The sequence below is a fragment of the Atractosteus spatula genome, chromosome 4, assembly GCF_055471065.1.
Source record: "Atractosteus spatula isolate fAtrSpa1 chromosome 4, fAtrSpa1.hap1, whole genome shotgun sequence".
NCBI classification, from domain to species: domain Eukaryota; kingdom Metazoa; phylum Chordata; class Actinopteri; order Semionotiformes; family Lepisosteidae; genus Atractosteus; species Atractosteus spatula.
The window spans coordinates 23,147,001-23,172,309 of record NC_142709.1 but is presented as its reverse complement, the minus strand read 5'-3'; the positions used below and the strand labels follow the sequence as shown (position 1 = coordinate 23,172,309).

At 33.9% G+C, this 25,309-nt stretch overlaps 1 protein-coding gene across 1 annotated transcript; it reads right to left on the bottom strand.

Annotated features, from left to right (window-relative positions):
* Positions 1-1,400: 1,400 nt before the first annotated feature.
* Positions 1,401-24,213, bottom strand: ndfip2 (Nedd4 family interacting protein 2). Its single transcript, XM_088914961.1, has 8 exons — positions 23,855-24,213; positions 14,965-15,121; positions 12,922-13,055; positions 9,536-9,623; positions 8,179-8,303; positions 6,997-7,063; positions 3,733-3,838; positions 1,401-2,310 (listed from the first exon to the last, which is right to left on the bottom strand). Exons 1-7 carry the CDS (start codon positions 23,888-23,890, stop codon positions 3,735-3,737), a joined length of 711 nt encoding a protein of 236 aa, XP_088771087.1. The 5' UTR covers positions 23,891-24,213; the 3' UTR covers positions 1,401-2,310; positions 3,733-3,734.
* Positions 24,214-25,309: the final 1,096 nt, after the last annotated feature.

Here is a 25,309-nt window from a genome sequence, read left to right as displayed (position 1 = left end):
GGTTCTAAAAACTCTAGTTTTTTAATTGGTTACCTGGCTCGGGTTATAAATGTAGACAATTCTGGGTAGTATTTGCAACTTTAACTTGCCTCTTGGTTTTTCAGATTATTTTCTATAACAGAGTCCTTTTTCTTAATGATATTGAAGAGTTGAGTAATGTTTGTTATTTAAAATGTCACGGATGGCTTGTGACTGCAAAGACAATTTGGATTTCATCTAGTTACTAAATACAAGATTTCAGACACATCTGACTGAAAGCACACCCTTGTTATGCATCTTTTCTAAAAGGGTGATAAATCTTACTGTTATATTTTGTTTTGCCTAACTAAGATAAAAACAAATGTTGAGCTTTTTTCTAGAGAGCCATTATTTCAAAGTCTGATTTTTATTCTGGCATGGAAGTGTTAAAGCAGCCTTAAAACTTCAGGGATATAATGGCTCTCAGCTGAGAAATAGCAATTTAATTGTCATTTTATAGACTTTTTAATATTATACATTACTCAGTCTATACAAAAAAGTTGTAAGTCTTAAGATGAACTCCCTTGCATGGTTTCATAATCACCAAACTGTATAAAGTGTATAACTTGCAGCAGATTTATTCCACAACCTGTTCCATCGATAATTGGAGTTCCACAGGGCAATCCTTATGAGTATGATCTCAAAGGATTTCTAGAAACCTGGATCTTACCCTTGTTTTTCATCTGAAATAACAATACATCTATTGCTAAAATGTGATCAAATTAAAGTTATTAAAGTAAGTTAATATCGCTTCCTTAGTAATGATCAAAAAATCTTTTTAGATTGTTAAATTTTACTAGGTTATCTGCTGCTTTGGCAAAACATTTAATATGCATCAGAAATGCCTGATTTCTGTCATCTACCACCAGCAAATTGTAATTCACTGACAAACACCTCAAGCACCTTGATTTGCCTTTAATCTGGGCAGATTTTGTAGCCCTTCATCAGATTTTATTGAGCTTTATGCTTAGGCTCTGGGTTTTTCCTTATAGCATTCTCCATGACCCAAAGAACAGACCAAACAATACTGAGAAAAGAACAAAATCTTGCACGACTTCACTGCTGGAAGAACAGTATTAGGGATAAACAAGCTGTAAATGTACTTGAAATAAAGACCTCTAAGCTCATTTTGCTAAAACTAGCTTTAAACAGACCTTTCAGCTATTTTAGATATTTCCAACAATGTAATTAAAAATAAAAACATAATATCAAACACAATACATAAATCCACACAGTTTGAAAAACCGTTTAAACCCACAAAAATAACATAGAGCAACACCAGAAATTAATTGAGTGAGATGAAAACAAATCAGTCCCATAAAAACTGATAAATAAAAGCATGATCTTATTCAAAGAGGAAAAGTGAAAATCTAACAAAAAAATCATTTTAAACTTTATTAGCATTATGCTTTAAGACAGCTCAATTTCAACCATACAATGAATTTTCAAAATTCAAAAGTATGCCTCCTGAAAATTGAATGGTTTTCCAAACATACAGTAGAGTTTCTAGTTTTGCATTTTTTAAGAAGTCCTTTAACCAATTCAAGGTTAATCATGCATGTATTATTTGTTAGATTAAAGGCTCCTTGAGAGATTTCATAGAAAAACAAACGTGTCTAATGTTAATTTTCAGTATTAAAGAAAATGTTTGACAAAAAAAAACTTCACAGTTTACATATTAATTAAAAAAAATAAGGAACATGTAATAAAGGTGCAAAAGGCAAGTGTGAGCTTGGGCTAAATTTGAATTCCAGTTTTAATTTTATCAGCTAATGAGACAATCATGTCTTCAGCTGAAAAAATAAAAGCTCCTTAATAGTGCATACATAATATAATTCAGCAGAAGCTTTATGAAATGATGCATTTTAAGCTATAAATCAAGAAAGCTCTCCTTGCTAAAGTGAAATTTGTATAATACCAGGAAAAATATATTTTCTGTATCAATTCCAAGTGGGTCTCGTTTTGAAATAAACAGGATGGCATTTGTTTTTAAATTTCCAAGTTTCTGACACCACGTTTGTGGATCATTTTTTGCAGTTTGTTGATTGCATATTGCTGCCTTGTTTTTAAAATTAAACTAATATGTACCCTTCAGCTTTTGAGAAACTATTATTAGGTTAACTTTACATGAAAAGATGTCTTAGTCGATTGCACTGATGCAGAAAAAAAAGTCAAGTTATTTTGGAGATGTTCTCAATACTTCAGTTCTGCGTTCTTGTATCCAGTTTAAGCCGCAAGTTGCAAATCACCAGGGAATTTCACATTAGGAAGGAATGTTTGGTTGCCGCAGTCCTAGAGAGAGAGATTAAAAAATTCAAACATTGAAACTGCTATCGTTCCTCTTTAAATATAAATATTATCTTCATTAGGCTTTATTTGTCTCATATTGGTATGTACACTTTTATAATTTTACAAGGGTTTACAATACATATTTAAATTTGGCAATTTTACCAACTTTAGTTTTGATGGCTCATGGCAGCTATGTCTTTTCACATTTCTTTAATATGACTGAGAGGACACAGTAAAGTGTTAAAATACACAAAGATTAATGTAAGTCAGCCAATGGGCTCCTAAAGTCATGTACGGGTTTCATTCAAAATCCAACATGGCAGCCATGTAATTTGACCTATCCACACTTCTTTAAATAGAATCAATCATAGAAATGAAAGACTTATACACATGAAAGTTCACAGCTGCACTATTACCCTATACTGTATTATTGTACAGAGAAACAGAGCTCTGTACATCTCCTAAAATCAAGCAAAATTGAATATAGTGGCCATACTGTGTGACCCAGTGAAAACATTTTCACAATGTCTGTACCAGAGTCAAGGAACTTGTCTTTTTTGGTGCTGGAAGGAAAGACAACCTTCCAAACTTTCCAAGAACAATAGGATTGCAGCTATTCTACTCTGGAAGCCTTAATAGGTCTTTTACCAAGATTTGGATATTTTTAACATTTGAAATGTTAAAATAAAACACAATAGATCACTGATGGGCAATCAGTTGGCCTTGGTAGAAAGAAAGGTAGAAAGAAAACTATTAATTGTGATGTTTGCATGGTTTTCAATCACCCATAAAAATATTTAAGGATGCCAAAGGTTTTGCACTTGCTTACCAATTCTGTTGCTGTAACAATTTAAGTATGCTAAGGGCCACACCTATGGCCTTCCACACTGCTTTACATTACACATCACTGTACTAGATTGGTGATTGACAAGTTTTTTAAAATGTTGTATTCATATGTACAATTTCCATGATCTTATATTATAACCTCTGTACATAAAAAACAGTCCGTTATTCCCACACATTTTGGTGGCACAACCACCCTTTCACATAGTTCTAAACAAGAAAATATTGAAAAAAATTGGAAAAACAAAACCCATTGTCAAGGTAGTTAAGTTAATGTGAAAAACAACAATGTTGACATAAAATAAAAATATACATATTGTATTTAATGTAGTGAACTATATTCAGGAGAAGTGAAAACCCATAACAGTTAAAACTCATAATGTTTTTATCTTTGTAAACATTCTATAAAACACATTTAAATGTAATGTGCAATTAGAAGAAAATTAAAAAAGTGTTTACATGAGTGTCCATTTTCATCTTTCAATTGTTTTCGTAAAAATTCAAAATTTGAACTAAAAATAATTAACATTAATTTAGCAGTAATAATCTAAACTAATTAAATGAGAAACGGATTTTTTTTACCTTTAGTATAAGAAGAAAAAACGTGTTCTATGAGATGCTGCCATGCTTTCAGACATGTTACGAACTTTCAGATAGTTGACAAAACCTCTGAAGAAGAGAAGCAGGCCTTGAAGAAAGAAAAGATTTATTATTGCATGTGTTTCTTAACTAGCATGTTGCAGAATACGGTTAAGGAAGAATCATTGTTCGGTTGACACTTTATAAACCAATCAACAATGTAAATTCCAGTGGAGTGAAAACTTTACTTAAATATAAATCCCATGTGAGTTTGAAGATTTCAGACATGTACTTCTAGCCTTTCAGGACACAAATTGGGTGAAAATTGCAGACATTGTTATAGTTTTTGTTAAAGAACTATGTTTAGCACTAGCATTCTGCTAGGATTACAGAATGTTAGTCAGTAGTCTTTGTAAACGGAGAACATTAATCGTATAAGATTTTTGATTAACTAAACTGAGTTGCACTGAAACCAAATTTTAACCTAGTATTATTCATGATTTTGAGTTACTCAATATAATATTACATTTTGTGAAATTAATTTAAAGAATTTAAATTCAGGTATGTTTAAGAATGTTATTGTTATTGGAAGTCCGTGATTAGGCAATTGCAAAGTTTTATTGTTGAATTTAACACATGGCGGTATAATGACTAAGGCAAAATATGACATTTTAGATTGGCCATGACTGTAACTTCTGGCTAACTATTATCCATGAGAACCAATTCAATAAAAAAATTTTAACAGAAAAGAGGAAGGAAAGTGGCAGATATCCCAGAGAAAAACAAATTGTAACCTAATAATAATAAATAGATGGCTGCTCTATTCATAATAATTTTTTTTAACCTATATTTTTACAAAGTATTCAGAACATCTTACATTTCAAGTTGCATGGATTCTATCAATCATAATCCATGGCTAATTAGCCCTATTAAAATTACATTAAAAGGCTAGATTTAATTGCATAAAAACTAAATACAAGTATTTCTGCTGTAACACAATAGTTGCATTCCTGGAAAACACCACATTATAGAAACCGTTCAATGGGAATTAAGGGGTTGGGGTAGAGAGTTTGGATTAACAAAAACAAAGACATTTTTTCCATAGTAATTGGTTATATTAGTTTGTTTTACTTTTGCATAATACATGTTCTTGTGGTAAGTTTAAACACAAAATAGTAAAACATAAAAAATTTAGTGCATTGCATGCATCAGTATTTACACTGCTAAGTGATTCTGCAGCGGAGACATTTCTCATAGACTATTTTTAACAATACATAAAACTACGCCCAGAGGTGCAAATCATATCACTTTTTTTATTTATAGCATTATAGCTTTATAGCATTAAGTTTTTGTTAGCTTTTGTTCCAGATTAACAGCTTTCCTTTTCTTCACAATTGCAACTCATTGTAACGGCATTATTTATATTGTACTTCCTAAGTATGAAAATATAGCAGCTAAACACAGATACACGACTTTGTTGCATATGCAGGTTGGACAAAAACTGATGCCAATCCATGAGAGAATATGCCAGCATCCCAAGCATGCGTTGCTGCACTAAGGCTGCCATGTAACCCTTTTCACTCTAAGCATGTGATGAGTTCTGGTATACCAGCCAAATTATAGACTTATTCTTGTTGTAGCCAATTCACTTCATGAAAACATGCATTTTTATATGGGACAGTCACTATAATATAATATAACTGAAACTCATTATTATCTTTGCTTGCAATTACTCTTGCTAGATGAGAAATACATGCCAACTTTATTAAAGTCTATTGTGGACCTGTTTGATCCATTAATTCCATTCAACAAAAAATATTGAACTGATTATACTTTACTGAAAAAGTAATGACACAATATACTCAGCTTAGCTATAATTACATACAAACAGCTCTGTCTGCAACAAATTTGGGATGCTTGCTACTAAAACGATTAAAGATTAAAATTATTTTTAAAACTGGCAGTTCAGCCACAGAGTTGGCTCTTGGTAAGATTGTTCTCTATTATACAAATGAGACTGCTACTGTTGGAAAATGGTCTTGAGGTTTTGGGGTTTCAAAAGCCAGTTCACATAAACTAATTGAAGTTGAGCTGGTAAACAGACTTTGGCCCACGGATAAGAGCTTCTGTTCACTGAGGTGCAGCAAAAATGGGATCCAGACAGCAAAGCACTCTAGCATACAGTGGCATTCACTGAAGATGCCTTACTATCATTGTTTATTAATCAGCTTAATTGCGCAATCAGAACTATCAAAAACAAACATACAATATCAGATCGATTCAAATAATTAAAAGAAAAAAGTCTTAGCAAGCCTGAAGAGTATCTGCAACAAATAAGAGGAATTAAAGTATGTTTCAGACTGCCAAATGAAGTGAGGTGTGAGAACATCACATTACTACTAGACGTGCCTACAAACACAGTAATGAAGGATACATTTAAAAACATTACAAAAGTCTCAAAAACAAATTATAATGAGTTACCAAAAAGAGACAAGATTTTATTAAACACTGATAAATAAAAACAATCTTTTGTCCATTGAATCCAATGAAAAATAAATTTTAGTGGATAGAAAATTGGAATCTCTAGGACCTCCAAGTAATTTAGTTAAGATAATTAGAACATAAAGGTTACAAATTATAATTTGATAATCCGGCTCACCTAGCCCCCTTGGTTATTAGTTAGTAGTTAATAAATCCAAGATCTCAACCAGCTTCTTCTTGAAAGAAGTGATGGTACTGGCTTCAACAACATAGCTAGGTAGCTTGCTTCATACTTCCACAGCCCTTTGTGAAAATAAGTGCCTCCTGTTTTTGGTTGTAAAAAGATTTCCATGTAGTTTCTAGTTGTACTCTGACTAGATTTTTTACAATTTGAGTTTTACAAATACTTATCACTATTTTATCATAAATATATTACATTAAGCAAATAACTGCTGTTTTTCCCTAGGAACTATTATTCTCTATTATTATAAACTATTATTCAAAATTAAGGACATTAATAGAACAGCCACTAGGCAGCAGAAGCAGATAATTACAGTCACAATGAAGGCCCTTATGAAGTACAGCAGCTATGAACCTGTATTTGTTGCCTCACTTGATTTAAGTTTTTTAAAATATAAAAATATATAAGTGATCAGCTTTCTCTGTGCTGAATACTTTAGCTTTTGCTAGAATTTTATAATCCAGGGTGATCAGAAGAGAAAGAAAATTTGAAACCCAAGGGAAAAAAATACTATGGCAGCTGTAAAGTGAAAATGTATAACTCACCAAGGACAAGAAATATCCACCACAGCCAGTACTGTCCATTGAAGTATCCAGTAAAATAATCAGAAAACTGAAAAAAATAAATAAAGTGACTAGTACCCTTTTAATGATTAAGCCTGAGCTTTGACATGGTATTGCAGTTAAGATTAAAAATATATATATTAAGCTCTTTACAATTAGTGCAATGTTTTAAAAGTTCAGACAGTCATGCTATGGCTCTCCAAATTAATATCCACTTGTTTTAATTTAGACAGAAATACTCAGAAGTTCTGTTTTCCTATTTAAAAGTGAATATGAAATAAACAGCATTCACTTACGTAACACTATTAAGAATAACAATCTTGTGAGCTTAATGTGTGGTGAGATATATATTATTATACCTTTACTTTTTGTTTAGTCTTAGTTTGGCAGTCATAGCTTTTTAGGTATTATAAATGCTATCTGCTTTCTAGCTATGCATTTTTAACCATATTCAAGTGAATTTCATATCCATCTGTTTTGAGTCTTTCACATTAATTTTCAGATAAACACTTGCCAACCAAAGAAACCTCTGACACAGGAATGGAGCATCTTGCTGCTTAAAATATTAATACACCAGTAGCTAAAAGTTAATCAAATTGGGATGTTCCATTAACCTTACAAAACACTTGCTTTTGAAATTCACAGGCCTCTCCCTACTTAATCTCATCCAAAGTCATAGAGAAAAACTCATTAAAGTATTTTTTGTTCACAACATAGTTACTTCAGTATTCAGTTTCCCAGCGGCATGCTCAAAACAGTTAAATGAACCTTGACATGCCATTTCAGCCTTTTCCTGTCATGGTCATGCCAAAGAAGCTTAAACTCAATATAAAAAGGAAGGGCAGTGAAGCAACTGTCATGGTTAAGCACCAGTGATGATAAGACCAGAGAAATACTGACTGAATAAATCTTTGCCATAAGATTAATGCTACATTTTGTGATCTTTGACAACATCATCTATTATTTTCGGAGATGCAAATTTTGTAAAAAGGCAAGAAGACACTTTTTATACAGTTCAGCAGATTATATACTCTCATGATAAAACAACAGCACATGACCAAATCTAAACATGCACAAGTGCAACAGGAATTAAGGATGTTCCTGAACTAATTTAATAAACATAATATCTCAATAGTTATATCTTCAAAATATTATTAAACATACCCTGACAATGAGGATCCATTTTATAAGGGAAAGTCCAAATCCACAAATTGCTCCATATCTTCCAGCGATTGTGTTGGTCAGGCAGAAAGACAAACAAAAGCCAATCCAGTTGAAAAGAAAAGCCACTGTCAGAAAACAAAAAGTTATTTCAGTTTTAAAACTGTTTTTAAATAGTAGGTAGTTTTAAAACACTTCTTCAGACACACACAGAATAAACTAACTAAAGTTTATAACTGTGAACTATGAAATGGGTGTAATCTGACACATTTATTTGGAAATAATAAACTCATCGAGGGAAAGTTAAAGCCAAGCAGAATCGTAAAAACCTGAAAATACCATACAGCGTAAACTGTCCTACAGTAGCACAAAAAAAGTGGTTAACTTCAAAGGTAGATGGGGGATACACTGTAGCACGAATGTACCCAAAGTCAGAAAATTTGGAACATTGAAAAATGTTTTCCAAAAGGAGATAAACTAAAGTTTATAGTGTTAAAAACAACATTTTTTAAATGAAGAAGCCCAATGCAATTTATAGAAAAAAACCTTCAAAATCAAATGTCTACAGCCTATCATGAAATATGGAAAAACTGAAATGGAGCTCTAAATGCTAGGTGAGTTTAGCAGCTTTGGACATTGATGAACTTAAATACATAAATGGAAAATGTTGTGATAGTCTATAAGAGAAACTAAAAGAACTCAAATACTTCCAAACTTGTAAAGTAGAAAGCTGGATAGGCAATATGTTTTCTGATGAAAGACTGCCCCAGAGTCACTATAACTAAAGATAGCTGAACATTTATAGAATGAACTAAGTTAAACGAGAAAGGAAAAAATCTCTTAAATCTAATGATGAATTCGGAAAATAAACTGATGACGTGTGAAACAGTACATAAGTACTGTATTTGTGAGCAAGTGTGCATGTTAAAAATATACTTTAGAGTGTATCACAAAATACTTTGTACGAATAACTGAATTTATAAAAAATATTAACTTTAATTTTAGAAGATTAATTTAAATTTAGTTGAGACTGAGATTAAATCATTACCTTAACGATTACAATATAGATTAATTTAATCATTTTATTCATTTTCTTTTAAGAGGTAATATTTATCTTTAACCACCAGAGGGATCTTGATTAAAAAACAAATTGCATTTCACGTGTATCACCACCAGATGGAGCATAGCTAACACTAGTAGTATCCTTAGCCTAAAAATCATACAACTACATTCACTCCCTACAACCTGCCTTTGCTTCACAGTACTGTAAAAAATAATATATACTTATTGTTTTTATAATTACTGTATGTGAAAACATGCTCTATTCACATCTTATTTAAAATACAATTTAACAACTTACTAAAAAACGCCAACATGAATATCCCATCATTACCAACTCTTAGCTGATCAGCATCACTGAAGTCATCTCTTGGTGGAAAATCTTCCTCCTGTATTTACAGAATGAATAACATACTGAAATAAAATCCCAAACTTCTAAATGGAAACAAAATGCAAATATACAATTGAAAAAACTTCTTAGATCAAGTAAGATTTCAATTATCTAATTTAGGGACGCTGAAATGAAAACCAACAAGTGTGTGGGTTACCAAGACCAGGACTGGGAACCACAGCAGTAGAACTACCACATCACCATACTGCCTTAAAGGTTATATATTTAACTGTGAATAAAGTCTTTACTCCATGTGAATCTATAAAGCTCACTTGGCAATACCATATGAAAGAAACACTGTTAACCTCTCTTTGTGATTGTTTAGTTCAGGATGAAGGATCAGAATAACCTCGGTTTAACACTTTTATAGCACTGCCTCTTGCTTGCAACTGTAAATCTTTCTGAAAATCAAACAAAACCAGCCTAATATGAATTTCAGTATTAAGTGAAAAAAATAAAAACATAAAAAAGTTACAAATAGGAGGCCATCTAGCCCATTTGGTAGTTATTTGACCTGAGAGTCCCTTTCGGCTGTTTTTCGAAAGGATTTACATTTTGAAGATGACCAGTGGGATGACTGGCAAAGAACAACCATTTTAAAGCAAAGAAAGAATAAAGCAAAGAATAATGTTTATATGTAATATCTCAATTTTTTATACTAATAAAAATGCAGCAGAGTGACATGGGGGTTAGTGCTTGCTGCTTGACAAGTGATTGGTCCAGAGTTCAAAGCTAGCCTGAGGAAACCCTCTGTGTAGAATTTCCATATTTCCCCTCTATTCACAGGGGTTTCTCTATCTGGTCATTTCCTTTCAACCTCTCCAAGTTACGATTGGCTATACTAATATTATTCTTTACATTGGTTATACTAAATTATCCCTTCAATGAACTGAAGAGCATTCTTAGCCCTTTGTCTCTAGGATTCTTCAACCCTCAACATGGCAAGCTCCTTCCTATAATTAAGGATCGTAAATACACAAAGCTTAACATTATTTGGTATGGGCTCAATTTGTCTTGAACTTAATAAACTTAATTTAAGCTCAATAAACCCCACAAACAAGACAAAAATGTACAACCTCACACTTGATCCAAAATCAACTCACATCAGAAAAACAAGAACAACTATGTCCACATTGGACAAATCTGTATGGACCAACAAAATGACTGAATATACAAAATGACAAAATTATCAAGCCAGTCTAAAAAGAACATTTCTGCTCAGTGGCATGCCTTGGACTTTGTAAACCTACTAGGAAAAGAGAATAGCTTTTAGCTTTTACCTTAGCTGCACATACTGCATTGCTCGAATTTTCTGGAAGGACGAACAATTAAAAGCATGCATCATTAACTGTATTTGATCATGCTCATATCATAAACACTACATACTCTTAACTTAGACTTAGATGTATCCTAAAATACATACTCCACAGTGAACTGACCTCTGATAAAAAGGCTAGTAGAATGCCTCCTTCAAAAACTCAAAGACCTACATCGAGGGGGATAGCTGGGAATCACTCTTTCAGGAATGCATTAATTAGAGTTATGAACTTTGGCCCCTCACTTGTCTCAATTAGTAAAGGTATACCCAAGCACAGGTTGAACTCTACAATAATACATTTGAGCCTGTAATACTACCCTATTTAACCAACTGACACCTCCCATTCCCCATGAATGCTGGATACTTAAGCTTTTACTGTGCTTCATTAAGAATTTTTTGGAAGGTTATCATTGAACCACATTTCTGTTATCACAAAAGAGATGACTTCCAAGTAGTTGAGTTATGCAGCACTGTTACCATATTCATTCATACAATGGAAATCATTACTGTGAATCTGCACCTGCAGTATTAGAGCACTGGCCTCTAGAGGCCACACATTTGCAGGATTTCAATGATTTCCACAGTTCCAGTTATGGGCTAATCATTTATTCATGAACAGTGTAAGGAATATAGCCAAATCTGGAGTGCCAAATAGCATGCAAACTGGTTTTGGAAAGTACAAAGTCAGCATTCTTCCAATCACAACAGTGAGAGAAAAGTGGCTGTATGGAGTGTTGTTAGGAAAATCAATAAAACAAAGGAAAATTTTTACATTTTGGGATTCCATCTCATTATCATTTCTCATGTTGAGAGGAAATGCTTTAGCTGTACTGTAAAGAGATGGGGATGTAAAACTGGTCAAAAAGAAAGTATAGTTTACTCTTCAAAGCAGTTTTTCTAGTTCTCAATCGTTCTTTGACTATAAGGGTCCACCTTATAGTCATTTTGGAAATTATTCAGCGATTTTGGAAAAGAACAAACTCCTCTCACATACACACTGAAAAAGTACACATTATTTAAGAAGGCGTGGATGCACAAACAAGTTGCTATTATAGTCTGAAGAACAGATCCTGATTAAAAGTACAGAGAATGTGATTAAAGGGGAACTGCAACACTTTTTATATTTCAATGTTAGAAAGAATCAGCATTGATGAGTGCATTTCAAATTACAATAAAAGTAAAATGTACAGTAACGTGTAAAACCTCCATTTAACATAATAAATTAAGATTAAATTTCCAGGTATGCACAGCTCCATATTCTGCAATTCAGAACAACTTTTAAACCAACAGAAGTATTGCTCTTGACTTAAGAGACGGTTTTGCCAACAAATAACACTCATTAACTCTCTATGCAAATCACATAGGAACATTTCTGCAGTGAAATGCCTGCTGGACAACCTGCTGTTATTCACTCATACATCACATTACATTAGTTGTTACAAAGACCAGTGAACAGGTACGACCCCTTCACATCATAATTCGGTCTAGAGTTCGCACGTGGCATGACCAGGGATTTGTGACAACATGGCAAACATACAGTACTTTCACAAAGTTCACAATTTTGTGAACAAATTCAAAATTTGTAAAATTTTGTGATACCATCAATTTATTTATTTTGTTACCGAGATTTCATAACCTGTCTGAGAAATTGGATCTACATTTCCCTTTAATCTTCATATTTATAAGAATTTTCTGCTTTAGCTGGAATTGATTCTCAACAGTTATTTTTCATCTTACAAAAATAGCTGAAGGGATCAATCAATTTGGAAGTCCGTCACTAATGAATTAAGTAACTAGTAATTATTTTGATTGGATTGTACTACTTATGTGATTATGTGATAAAATGAGTTCATGATCCTTTACACATACTGCCATTCCATATGGTTTTCATTTCACGGTGACTGCCGAAAAGGGAAATATGCAAGTGAATACAAAAAACACTGCAGATTTAATACAGCAGAAGTTAAAATGAATTTACCCGCTGCACCACATCTGCTGCAGCAGCAGACATTGCTGCAGCTTTGGCCTTTTCTGCTTCATCATAGGTGGGCAAGGAGGTAGCAACACTGTATGGAGGTGGCACAGGATGGAAATCACTTTGAAATTCACCTTCTGTAGAGAAAAAAAAATCAGAATTTAAACAGAAAAAAGGATTGTTTTCTACTACTTTCTACCATTATTAATAACCTAATAAATTGTCTTTTGATAGGTCAAATCAGAAATAAAAATCTATTCACAAATAAAATGACTTGTTAGTCAAACCCAAAGAAAAATATTTTTAGCATATGTAATCTGTTACTGCCAGACATACACTGAGTCAGATTCATGTAGGAGATCTTATTGCTGATATCACTGCACACTCATAAGGTGCCTGAAATGTCCTTGATATTGCTGTTGCATCAAAAGTCAACTTGATCCGGCCAATCCTGATTGCAATTGACCAGTTGTGTGCCACCACGCCTGACAGGTGTCTGACCAGTAGGTGCCAGTGGTTCAATATTCTCGAAGTACAGGTACGCTAAACTCTAAAACTCTTTGATGTAGTAGCATCAGCAAAAGACAAAACAAATATTCCTCCTGAAACACTAAACCAGGTCTTCTTCATATCAAATGACTCCAATGTCAGACAATGCTTATGCTTCACAGCCTCTCCAGTGTGTACATGAAGTCAGTTGACAATTAAATCCCGGTGAATTTGATTCCTCAAGTAGTGGCACACAACTGGTCAATTGCAATCAGGATTGGGCGGATCAAGTTGACTTTTGATGCAACAGCAAAATCAAGGACATTTCAGCCACCTTATGAGTGTGCAGTGATACCAGCAATAAGAGACGCTGCTCCAATAAACACTTACGTCCTTGTAAGACACAAATTTCAAATGAAGAGAACAGAATGATGAGGCAATTGACAATTGGGGGTCTCAGAGGAGCATGTCCACTTGTTATCATTCTTTTCACGTGATAAAAGATGATAAACAATTGCCACTTCCAAACAAATAATTATTCCTGATGCCAAATTAAATGTTAAATGTTAATGAACAGTTGTTCATTAGCACATGAAACATGGTAATTTAGGTTACAACCTGGTATAATACTAAATTTCAGAATTATTTTTACTCATATAGCACTTTTTAATCTACATGATCCCAAAATGTAATTTACATATTGGAAGGGAGCCATTTAACCCCCCACTGCAGTACAGTACCCACCTGGGTAACACAAGATTATCACATCCTATGACAGTAAGTAAGCAAGCTAACTCCAAAAATATAGTATTTAAATTTTAAGCAGGCAACTTTTTGCTCTCTCTTGAAATTTTAAATGCATTATATTAACTTGATGAAATTTGAGGTCGACGGCACATTAAGTATTTAAACAACTTTATTAACAGTTGTTTCATGTAGACTTCCTGCCGTTTTCTCAGAAAAACACCCACACACAAGAAGATTCATCTTGTGGAACTGACCAAAACTTTTTCAAAGTATCTGAAACCAAATATAACATTTTTGTATTGCAAATGAAGTAGTATAATAAAATGGTATTCTATATACAAAAAAAGAATTAAACAAAACAAACACTATTAATACAAAAATAAGTCAAATAAGTTCATTGAAAATTAGCTTGTTTCTGATTTCAGATTCTAATTTCCAAGTTTGGTCCAAACAAAAAATAACACTCTTCCATTGATTTTCAACAATTTATTAAAAATACATACTTTGAAATCTTTCTTAGAATGAACTTGTGAAACAATTAGTTATCTTGTGCATTATTCATAATCACAAATGCCAAGTATAGCACTTTGGCTAGATGTTGCAAACATGATAAATTGTTGAATTTAATTGCCTACAGATTTCAATACATTTAAAAAGATGCATGTTCTATTATACAAAATTTAGCTTAACCCTTAGGATTGCTTTTAGCCTCTGCAAAGGCAAACTTCTGCATTCATTCATCTGCACAGAAAAGAAAGATGTTTGAAACATAAACAAAACGACATGTTTTTTAATGTGGCTTTACTCTACCTGGAGCCGCAGTTGCTCCTAATGCAACACTGCTGTAAGGTGGAGGAGGTACTTCGGCCTCCAGTGGCACTACAGTTTCTGAAGGAGTTGCAATCTGTGCAGAACTGGAAGCCGCCTCACTGGCAGATGGCTCAGATGGATCATCCTCATTATGCAACTAAATAAAAAAAAGAGAATAAAAAAATCTCAAGCAATGGATGTGGTTACATGCCCATTTGTCTATCAAAATGTTCTGTTGTAGCAAAGCACTCTCTGCTCTGAGTATTCTACAAATATTGATTAGACCGACTTACAGATGTGCACTGTACTGTTGTAGCTCTCTGTATACAATGCACATCTTCACTTTGTCTATATTTTAATAAGAAAAAAAAGCATGTACTAAACATTCTAACAAGATATTTTTGCACTTGTTTACTCTGGTGACTTATGAACAACCTTCTCATACAATGATGCCCTTTGTTATATTACAATAACTCAAGTATTTTTTCCATTAAAGAGTAACCTGTAATAAAGGCTATGTCCATTGAAATTGGCTTTTTGTTTCATTTAAATGTATCTGGGATCCAAGTTAAAAATTAAACTGAAAGAAATATTATATATGATAAGAAATTGTGATGCATTTATCTGAATATTCTAACATTAATTTGAATAGAATTTGATTATATACTGTTGAGGGTATGCATGTAGAAATTACCAAGATGAAAGTTAATTTGCTTAATACTAATGGAATTTTTATATAACAACTGATCAATCAAAGTCACTTCTAAATCTTCAGTACAATTTGTAAAACTGTTTTTAAATCAAGCTACAGTTTTAAATAAAGATTCTCTATAATATAAACTTAAAATGATCACTAAACCAAACCAAACGCAATGGAGTGCGGGAATTACACTTAAGTGTCCTGATTGTCAAAAAATGACTATATGTATACATGGCAATATAGCAACTCTTGAAGAGCACATTAAGTTTGTCAACAAAACAGCTAACACAAGAAACCTCAACACTGCAGAAATATGATCCAGAGTGGTCTTAAAGTCAGCTGACCTCCAGCTGTGCCTGTCAGGCTGGGGGAGTCTACTTTCCTCACACCAGAAACATTTTGGCGTGTAGAAATAAGTAAGCTTTTAGATGAAATATGAAGGATATACTTTGACTCATATTTAAAATACATGAAGTACACACTGTAAATGTAAATTATACAATACAATTAGAAGCAATGAGCATTACAATGTGATAAAACATTGAGGAAATCCCCAGAGAAAATACAGGTGTTACTCACTGCTTATCTACAATTTGTACTTTTGATAAGTGCAAAAAAAGGAGATGACAAATGCTTTCCTGAAAGCAAGCAAAACTTGCTTAGTTCTTGTAAGCTACAACAGCAATTCAAACATTTTCAAGCTAATGTTTATGACATGCACTATACAGAACTGTTTTTTATAACCCATGAACCTTGTGCAGCAGTAAGTTAAGAACATATCTGTAAGCACATCACAAATTGAAATTATACAACATATATATATCAGTATTGCATTTTTATGTTGATGATGGCTTACTTGAGAAAATGTTCAACTATTCTAGTTAATATAGAATAGTACCCCTATTTCACATAAAAAGTGGTCGAGATTTTCAAGTGATTGGATTTAAGATACAAAGACCCAATTCATAATACACTTGATAGTGGGGGGATACATAAATGAGCTGTGGGAGCATATTATTGCTTAGTGTTCTCTAAAAACAATCATGTTTTTGAGCTTCTACCCACAATAACAAATTTCAGAATAAGAAAATTACTATTGTTCCACTGCAGTTTCAAATTACAACAGCATCTAATGATTCCCCTTCATTTACATCAATTCATGACAATCAAAAACATAAGAATGGTTACAAAGGAGGGGAGGCAATATGGCCCCTTTAGCCCATATAGTAGTCAGTAGTTAAGTGAGAAAAGGATCTTAACTACCCATTTCTCAAAAGAAACCAGGGTATTGGCTTCAACAATATGGTTAGGGAATCAATATTTTTCCAAGGCTACCTGGCAACAATCACATTCTGATTTATCACAAATATATGTTTTTCAAAACTGTAATGATCAAACCAAACATTTACTGTATATGTGAAAGTGGTTGCATACTAGGAAAAGGAAGATATCCAAAGTGAAATGTACTGATTACATATGTTTTCATCCCCTCAGTACGTGGTAGAAGCACCTCTAGCAGCTAGTGTCTCTACTAATTTTTCCTGGAAAGATGGCTCCAGTTCTGGCACATTCATTGGGGATCTTTGATATACAATTTTCAAGACTCGCTTGAAATTTTCTATTAGATTGAAGTCATGACATTGACAAGGCCTCTTGCCGATATTCACTCTCTTCTTTCTTGACAACCTAAGTGAAACTTTGACCTTGTGTTGCAGGTCAGGTGCCGAGATGGAATTTGAATTTTTAACTACTTCTTAGATTCCCAAGTAACTTAAGTAAACTTTATTCTTGAATCCATCCATGTTTTGTAAGACTTATTTTTCTCTCAGTCCTAACAAGCTTCCCAGTCTCTACTTGCGAAAAGTATCTGCATAACATGATACTGCCACCACTGAGCTTGATAGAAGGGTGCTGACTGTCGGTATGCTGCGTTGTGCTTGTACCAGACCTAACACACTGCATTGGTCTCATCTGACCATTGCACCTTACGCTGTCTCTGCAGTATATTCCATACGAGATAGGTCTTTTTCAGCAAAGGCTTCTTTCGTGGCACTCACCCATACAGGTCACCTTTGTCCCAGAAGGGATTGGGACATTGTTGATGTATGAACAGTAACTCCCATCTCAGGCACAGAACTTTGTAAATCTTTCAGACTCAACACTGGCATCCTTAACCAGTTCCCTTCCTGCCTGGCTGCTTAGTTTTGAAAGCCGGCCCAAACTAGGAAGGCTTGTGATAATGCACAATCCACTTTTTAATGATAGACTTCACTGTACTCAAAGGGCTAAATAACTGTCCCTATTGCCTCTCTACCACTTTAAAGACTGATTTATTGAAAAAGCTCCATGGTTTCATGGATGATTTATCATACCACTGTGTGGGCAGTGGTTTGAAATTGAACATCTGAACTGAGACAGATGATTTTACTCTTTACAGAGACACCACAGCACTAATTCTATGACCTTTCAAACTATTCCTTTGTATTTTAAATGATTAAGGATTGCCGAAATCTTTCAAATTTCAAAATCTATTTACATACTACCAGCATTTTTTTTGCTATATCAGTTTAGACTTCACTGTAGATTCTATATAAACTCCTATTTCAAAGCATTATGATTAAACGCTCTCAAGAGTACTTCTACCTTGGTTGTGTTTTCCTGTTCCTTTAATGTTTGAATAACATTCTTTGAGCTTTTGTTCTCTGTTTTTCTTTGTTTTCTGTTCTCTCAGGCTCCTATTCAATATAACTAGGACCTAGATGAAGCTCTGGTAATATTCAGTGGCAAAAATCGAAAAATATTCAGAAAATCTGAAAGGCGTTAAATACTTTTTTATGGAATTTTATGGATTAACTATTTCTCAATCCAATGACATTCATTGCTATATCTTTTAGCTTCAGAATAATATTTTTATTTGGAACTTAATCAAATCCCATATGCAAATCTAAATATATCTGATGTAGTCAATATCTCACTAATGTTGCTTGTTTAAGTAGTCCAACAAGCTAATCTATTATTCATTTTTTAAATAAAAAAATAGAATTACCTTTTTTATATATACACCCACCAAATTTGGAATTATCATTTGTGTTTTCTCCATATCAGCTCAAGGCTACAACTCCCTACAACTGCAATGGGGGAAAATGAGGAAGAGTAGGTTTACTCCACCAACCTACTTACCCCAGAGGTGCACCAATTAGAAAAGAGGAACATACAAAAAGTCACAAAGCTCACTGCGAAACCTGGAACAAATAATCTTACCTTACCCAATAGTGCGCCACAACTCGAGGAATAATGAATTACATTTGGAGGGATCAGGAGGTTGCTAAACCGCTCTTTAAGAATCCAAACTTGGATCCACAAGTTCTTAACAACTACAGGCCTGTCTCAAACGTCTCATTTCTATCTAAAATTCTTGAGAGAATAGTTCTGGGCCAACTTCAATCGTATCTGGACTCAAATAATATACTGGGCACCATCTGAGTTGGACGCTGCATCACTGCCATGGATCCAAGAGGGACATCGTGGATATAGCTATCAGATTTTGCTGGTCTACAGAGATCTGCATGGAGTACTGACATACAGAAGAAAGACATGATGGATGGATTAATACCCTCATTCATTTATCTTTTTTAATTGTATAATGCTGGCATGCCCAAAGGGGTTGGGCAGCCAGTTGACTTTAGACCCCTAGAGGTTTTTTTTCTCCTTACCAAGGAGTTTTTGGTTCCTCTCCTCCGTTGTCTTCTGGTCTTTTCTGTTCTGTATTAACATGTATAGTCACTTGCATTGTTAAGCACATTGAGGCAACCTTGTTGTGAAAGGCAGTATATAAAAATAAATTGAATTGAATTGAATTTGTCTTTTCTAAATCCTTTTTGCTTATCCTCAATGAGATTTATGCCATAAAAATATAAAACTTCTTCCAATTTCACTCTAATTAACCTTTCCATAACCTTAAATATAACATGGAAAAGACAATACTTGCCAAGTTCATTTTTGTTTTTGTTGATGGTTAAAACACTGGCAACTATCTAATCACCAGGTACAACTCCTTTTAAAATGGAAGATCCTCAAAGATCTAACACAAGGTTTATGAACGACATCCCTCATTTCTTTCAGAAAGGATGGAGAAATATCATCTGTCCTTAAATTGTTAAATTACGATTACTTCCCCATGTTATAATCTCCGATTGGATCCAGAACAGGGAGGTACGATGTGACAATGGTTAACATTGTTGCCTTGCAGTGCTGAAGCCCTGGGCTCAATTCCAGACCTGGGGTGCTACCTGCAGGTAGTTTGTATGTTCTCCCTTTATCCATGTGGATTTCTTCCTACAGTTCAAGAACATACTAGTAGTGTGCCAGTGTGTGTGTCTGTGTTTCCCCTGCAATGTACTGTCATATCGCCCAGGGTGTTCCCTGCCTTGCACCTGTTGCTTGCTGGGATAGGCCCCGGCTCCCCCACTAACCTGGATGGGAAGAAGCAGTTAGAAAATGAATGGATGGAACCTTCCAGAATTTAAAAATGTTCCTTTGAACACCAAAACTTCACCTTAATACAGCACAGGATGGTACTTAAGAATAATGTACCCAAGCAGGATTAATTATCCAAATAACATTAGCCGATACATAAAAATATGTAGGAAAACAATAAGGCTCCTGCTCAATTAGTACTGCACAGCACTTATATTATTAGTGCCCTTTATTGTAAAAAAAAATTAAAATGTAATACAATAAAAATGTAAATTCCTCATCTGAGCAGATGTGAGAAAAGAAATCTTATCAATGCTTTACACAGCTTATGCTCCTCATAGTGAAATTCTGTTTGTTAAATTAAAAGAAACAGGAATTACTACATCTTACATGCATCTATGAGGTTCTACTTTTACACTATGCGCTGTTCATTTATCTCACAAAGACATTTATAATTATAATTCTCCTACATATATATACCCCTATATAATGTTGCTCAATTACAGCTCTCATAACTTTAATTAGGATGCAACCTCACTTCCAAGTCTCGATAACAAAATAAAACATTTTAAACCAAGATCGAAATATGACCTTTGAACTAATACTAGAAATACAAGATCCCTCTCAGCTCAGTGGATTGCTCTATCTAGATGCAATTACTTTTCAAGACATCATCAAGTGTACATTTGAAAAAAAACTGAATTTAAATATATAAGCATGGTGATGAGGATGAGATGCAGTAAAATGTAGCACTCCGCGAACATGTAAAAATGTGCACACTCTAAGGAGCAGCAAAAGAAAGGAGCTTAAGAAAAATATGAATAGGAAGAAAACAGGGCTGACCACAATCAGAAAGATAACGATGATGCTAAATAAAAATCACCCAGTAGCAAAGATCTATTAATATACATAAACTGTAAAGCTACCACATTATTGTGCATGTTGCATAGCAACCATGATATATGTAGAAACTGGAAAAAAAGAGCTATAGTTGTTTTATGACCTAAAGTTCATAGGGGCATCAAATACTGTTTCGTACATGTCTATAGCCTTGGGCATGAAACAGACATGTCTCCATTTTTATGAAAATTTAATTTTAATGAAAACTAAAAACTTAAACTAAGAGAAGTAAAATACAATTTAGCAGGCCTCCCATTTAGATCACATGGGGCACAATGTTCATAACGCATCATGTGAATAGCTTTCTGAACAGTTCTGAAATTCAATCTTCTAGATTTTTCACATAGAATGTTTTGTTTTGGCCAAAGAAAAAGCAAGGGAAGTGAAATGTGATTCAATAAATATTCCTTTCTTTAGCATTACAGGTTACAAATGCAAAACATAACTGCTCCACAAAGAATTCAGACTGCCCCAGAAAAGTTTAAACTCTTATTCAAGCACATTCCAGAACAATGTGACCACAAAAATCCATGAAAGCACAAACAAAAAAGTACCTTGTTTGATCATTTTAGTGACTAAACATGCTTAAGACATTTCTTTAGAAAACAACTATGTAAAAAAGGAGTTTAACTAGAAGGATTTATTCACATGCTGTAACTGCATTAAAATGTGAGCAATATACACTTAACTAAGGTTACTATTTAATACATTTTAAATGGAAAGCGATAATTCGTACATTAATGATAAAACCAATACAACACACCAAAAAGGAGCCTCTCTTTAAATATATTTAAAAAGTGTGGCTCCCAGAAACAAATTAGAAAGGTCAGATTATACAATCTGTTGATGCAAAATATAAGAGGTTACTGTCAAAACTAGGATCATCTGCAACACTATCTCCATTGTTCTGATTGGATCAGTCCCAAATCCTGCCCTAAACAAAGGCTTTTGAATAGAAACATTTTATACTATTCTTTTTCCAGGTTTACTTGTTCAGCATTCATGTAAAACTGTCCACTCTTAACACCTGTGTGGGCTAGTCCTTATCTGTAGAGCAGCCTTTTTGCAGTAGTTCTTTCAGTAGTGTGGAATAAACAATCTGGAGCATAACTACTACTATGGGAATAATATCTTTACACAGTGGACCCCCTTTCGTTTAAACTCTAAATGGGGCATCTCAGGGTAAACCAAAACTTTTTTCTCTTTAACCTCTGTCTCATACAAATAAAACAAAACACACAAACTTCCACAACATGACAATTTTCTCTTTTTTGCGAACTAAACAGTTCTATACACATATAATACCGGTGTGGCTCTGTTACTGATTTTTTTTTTATTTCCTTTTTTTTAAAGTTAAAAAGGATACAAAGGCAGGCTTTTTTTAGAAATTACAGCATAAACACAGCTATTCTGACACAACATATTAAAAAATATTGATTTTTTATGTATTTATGTATAATTGGACTGTTTGTTCAAGGTTGTCAAAAAAGATTTATTTTACCTTTTCAGTTTTATTTTCTTGTATGCATGGGATGGATCTAGATCACAACCAGAACCTTGTGGGTTACTGCAGAATATTTTAGAATGTGTGTTTTCCAGATTGCTCCAGCAAAGTCTGCTGTAATAATTCTGACTAAAATAATATTTTTTAAAAAAGTATCAGGCAATTATATTTAACACTACACAATAAGATTCCAGAATTTAAAAAGAGTCCACAAAGCACGCATTCCGTGGTGTTAACAAGTTAAGCTATCATTGCTACCTATTGTGCTATTACTATTCAAATAATGTCATGAAAAGCTTGTTTTAGGTTAATATGTGATTTTTAAAACCCAGAAACTCTGGATCACAAAGCTGAAGGATAAGCAACATTTCTGATGAAACTCAATGAATTGAATTCTTTGACTATAATATTTATACATTATGAAAAAAGCATCCTCTTACACAAGGGTGATTAAGGTTATCTTCCCAATAATAACAATTCTCAGTAAAGCAAGTGAGATTCTTGTTTTGTAAACAAACTTGGCATAGAATGTCTTGTGGTTATGAGGTTCAAGGTCAGGAGTAATTAATATCTGTGAAGGCAGTGGGTTAGGGGACAAGTAGTGTTCGGGGCTGAAAAGTCTACAGTCTGCATCTGGAACCACATTTTAAGTACACTTTTCTCACATTTGGAATATGAGTTTAAAAAAGAGCACTGAAAACACCAGGTAAAGTGGTAAAGTGATTTAACTCAGGGTTGCGGGGGTGCCGGGGCCTATCTTGATAGGCAATAGGCACAAGGCAGAATATGCCCTGGATAGGACACCAGTCCATCACAGGGCACACACTCACACCAAGACCAATTTACCTAGCAGCCACTTAACCTAAGAAGAATGTCTTGGGACTGTGGGAGGTAGCAGATTGCACCCCAGGTCAAGCATTGAATCCAGGTCCCCGAGGCAGCAATACTAACCAGTACAATTAATAAACTACTGCTACGTTTAGATATCTTTTTTCACAGATTTGTTTCTCTTGAGCTCTTGACCTACACAGGACTATCTTGTGAAGCAATTCCTGTCCGCAACGCAGATTGATAGCAAAAGTCGTGTTTCGTAAGACAGGTTTTCTTGTTATAGGAATAATATTTAAAAGTAACCAAGATACGCACATAAATCCAGGAAGAAAAATAGTAAAGAACCACAATCCCTCTGAAATAAGTAAAATCGTCGACCATAGTTAAGCAGATTATAAACCTTACAGCTACCACATTACCTTAAGAAGAAAAAAAAATAAAAAATCTTATGTCTAAAAAAATATGTTCGGGATCCTTACCACTTGGTATCTGCTCACTGGCTGGTGATGTTCCATCTTGTCGACTTCGGCTGACACAGACACAATAAAAAACAACAACTGGGGCAGATCCTACAGCTACTCGTCGATAACCACAAACGGTTATTTTATTCGGATTCTGCTGTAAGATTTACTATTTTGAAAAAGTCACTTGATTTTAGTTTCATTAAAATGTGAAAAATGATCGTTATCCATTTAATTTTACTAGGTGAATATGCCTAACGAAAACATCTACAGACGCCGACGAAAAAAGAAACCTACATTGAAGGAGAAAAAAATCCTGTAGCTCTTTTGTGACGTACTACGTGTAGGCGTAAAGCGTCTCACTAACTGCCCTCCTTCTAAGCTGCACGTTGCAAGCAATAGGTGGATAGAAACTTATTTCAGTTTTGTTAGGGAAATAGCATTAAAACCATTGCTTGGGACTTGGGTTAGTCATCGGAGAGCTTCTTACAATTCAGGATGTGGGGTATCTATGACCAATCCCTGTGAAAAACATTACACGTTGTGCATTCTGAAACAAAAATGAGTTGCAAACCTGCCTAAGGCTGCACTCCTGACCCGAGTCCAAAAGTACATTTGTTAAACGATTCCATTAACTTCGACCAACCAGTATTCAGTAGAGCCTAACAACTGTTTGCTAACAATGGAATTTAAAACAATAGAGATTTTTAAAAGGGCCTGACTTTTTCATCATCACCAACAGCATATTATTACACAAAAAATAGATGTCTGATGTTTTTGCTGACCATTCTGGTAACTTCTAAAAATTTCAAGTTGTACCTTGTAGTTTCTCATGTTATTTTTCAATGACATCTGACAAATGTAACATCTGTAACAGCAATGCACAATACAGTAAAACTGGTTTATTTTACCACTGTTTGCTACATAAAAATGGCATTCTATTTTCCACTTACTGTTTAAAACAAGCCACATGTTTACAGTGCGTTGTAAAAGTATTTCCAACATTAAAATTTACTTGGTGTTATATTTTCTACTCTCCTTAAGCACACAGTATTTAAAAAAAAAACAATTGGATAAAGTATTATAGTTCCCTAGACAAGAGTCAGAGTGCATGATGGACAACATTGTCCTGGGTTCAATTCCAGACTTTATATGAAGTTTCAATGATCTCCCTATTTTCTATCTGATTTTCTCTCTATGCTCTATTTCCTTCCACCCACCAAATAATATATATATATATTAATTTAGCTGGGTGAAATCTTGTATATTTGTATTTGTATTTTCAGACATATGTGGAGCATTTTACTGATGTAAAACAGCTTGCTCAAGGGCACAATAGTTGAGCTATAAATCCAGAGTTCTAATCATTACAGCCCACAGCTGCCTTAAATGTGCTGGGTGAGTTTGATTTTATAGTAATTTAGATTTGCATAGGTCATCTGCCTAGTACCAGGACCATTTCATTCTCCTGGA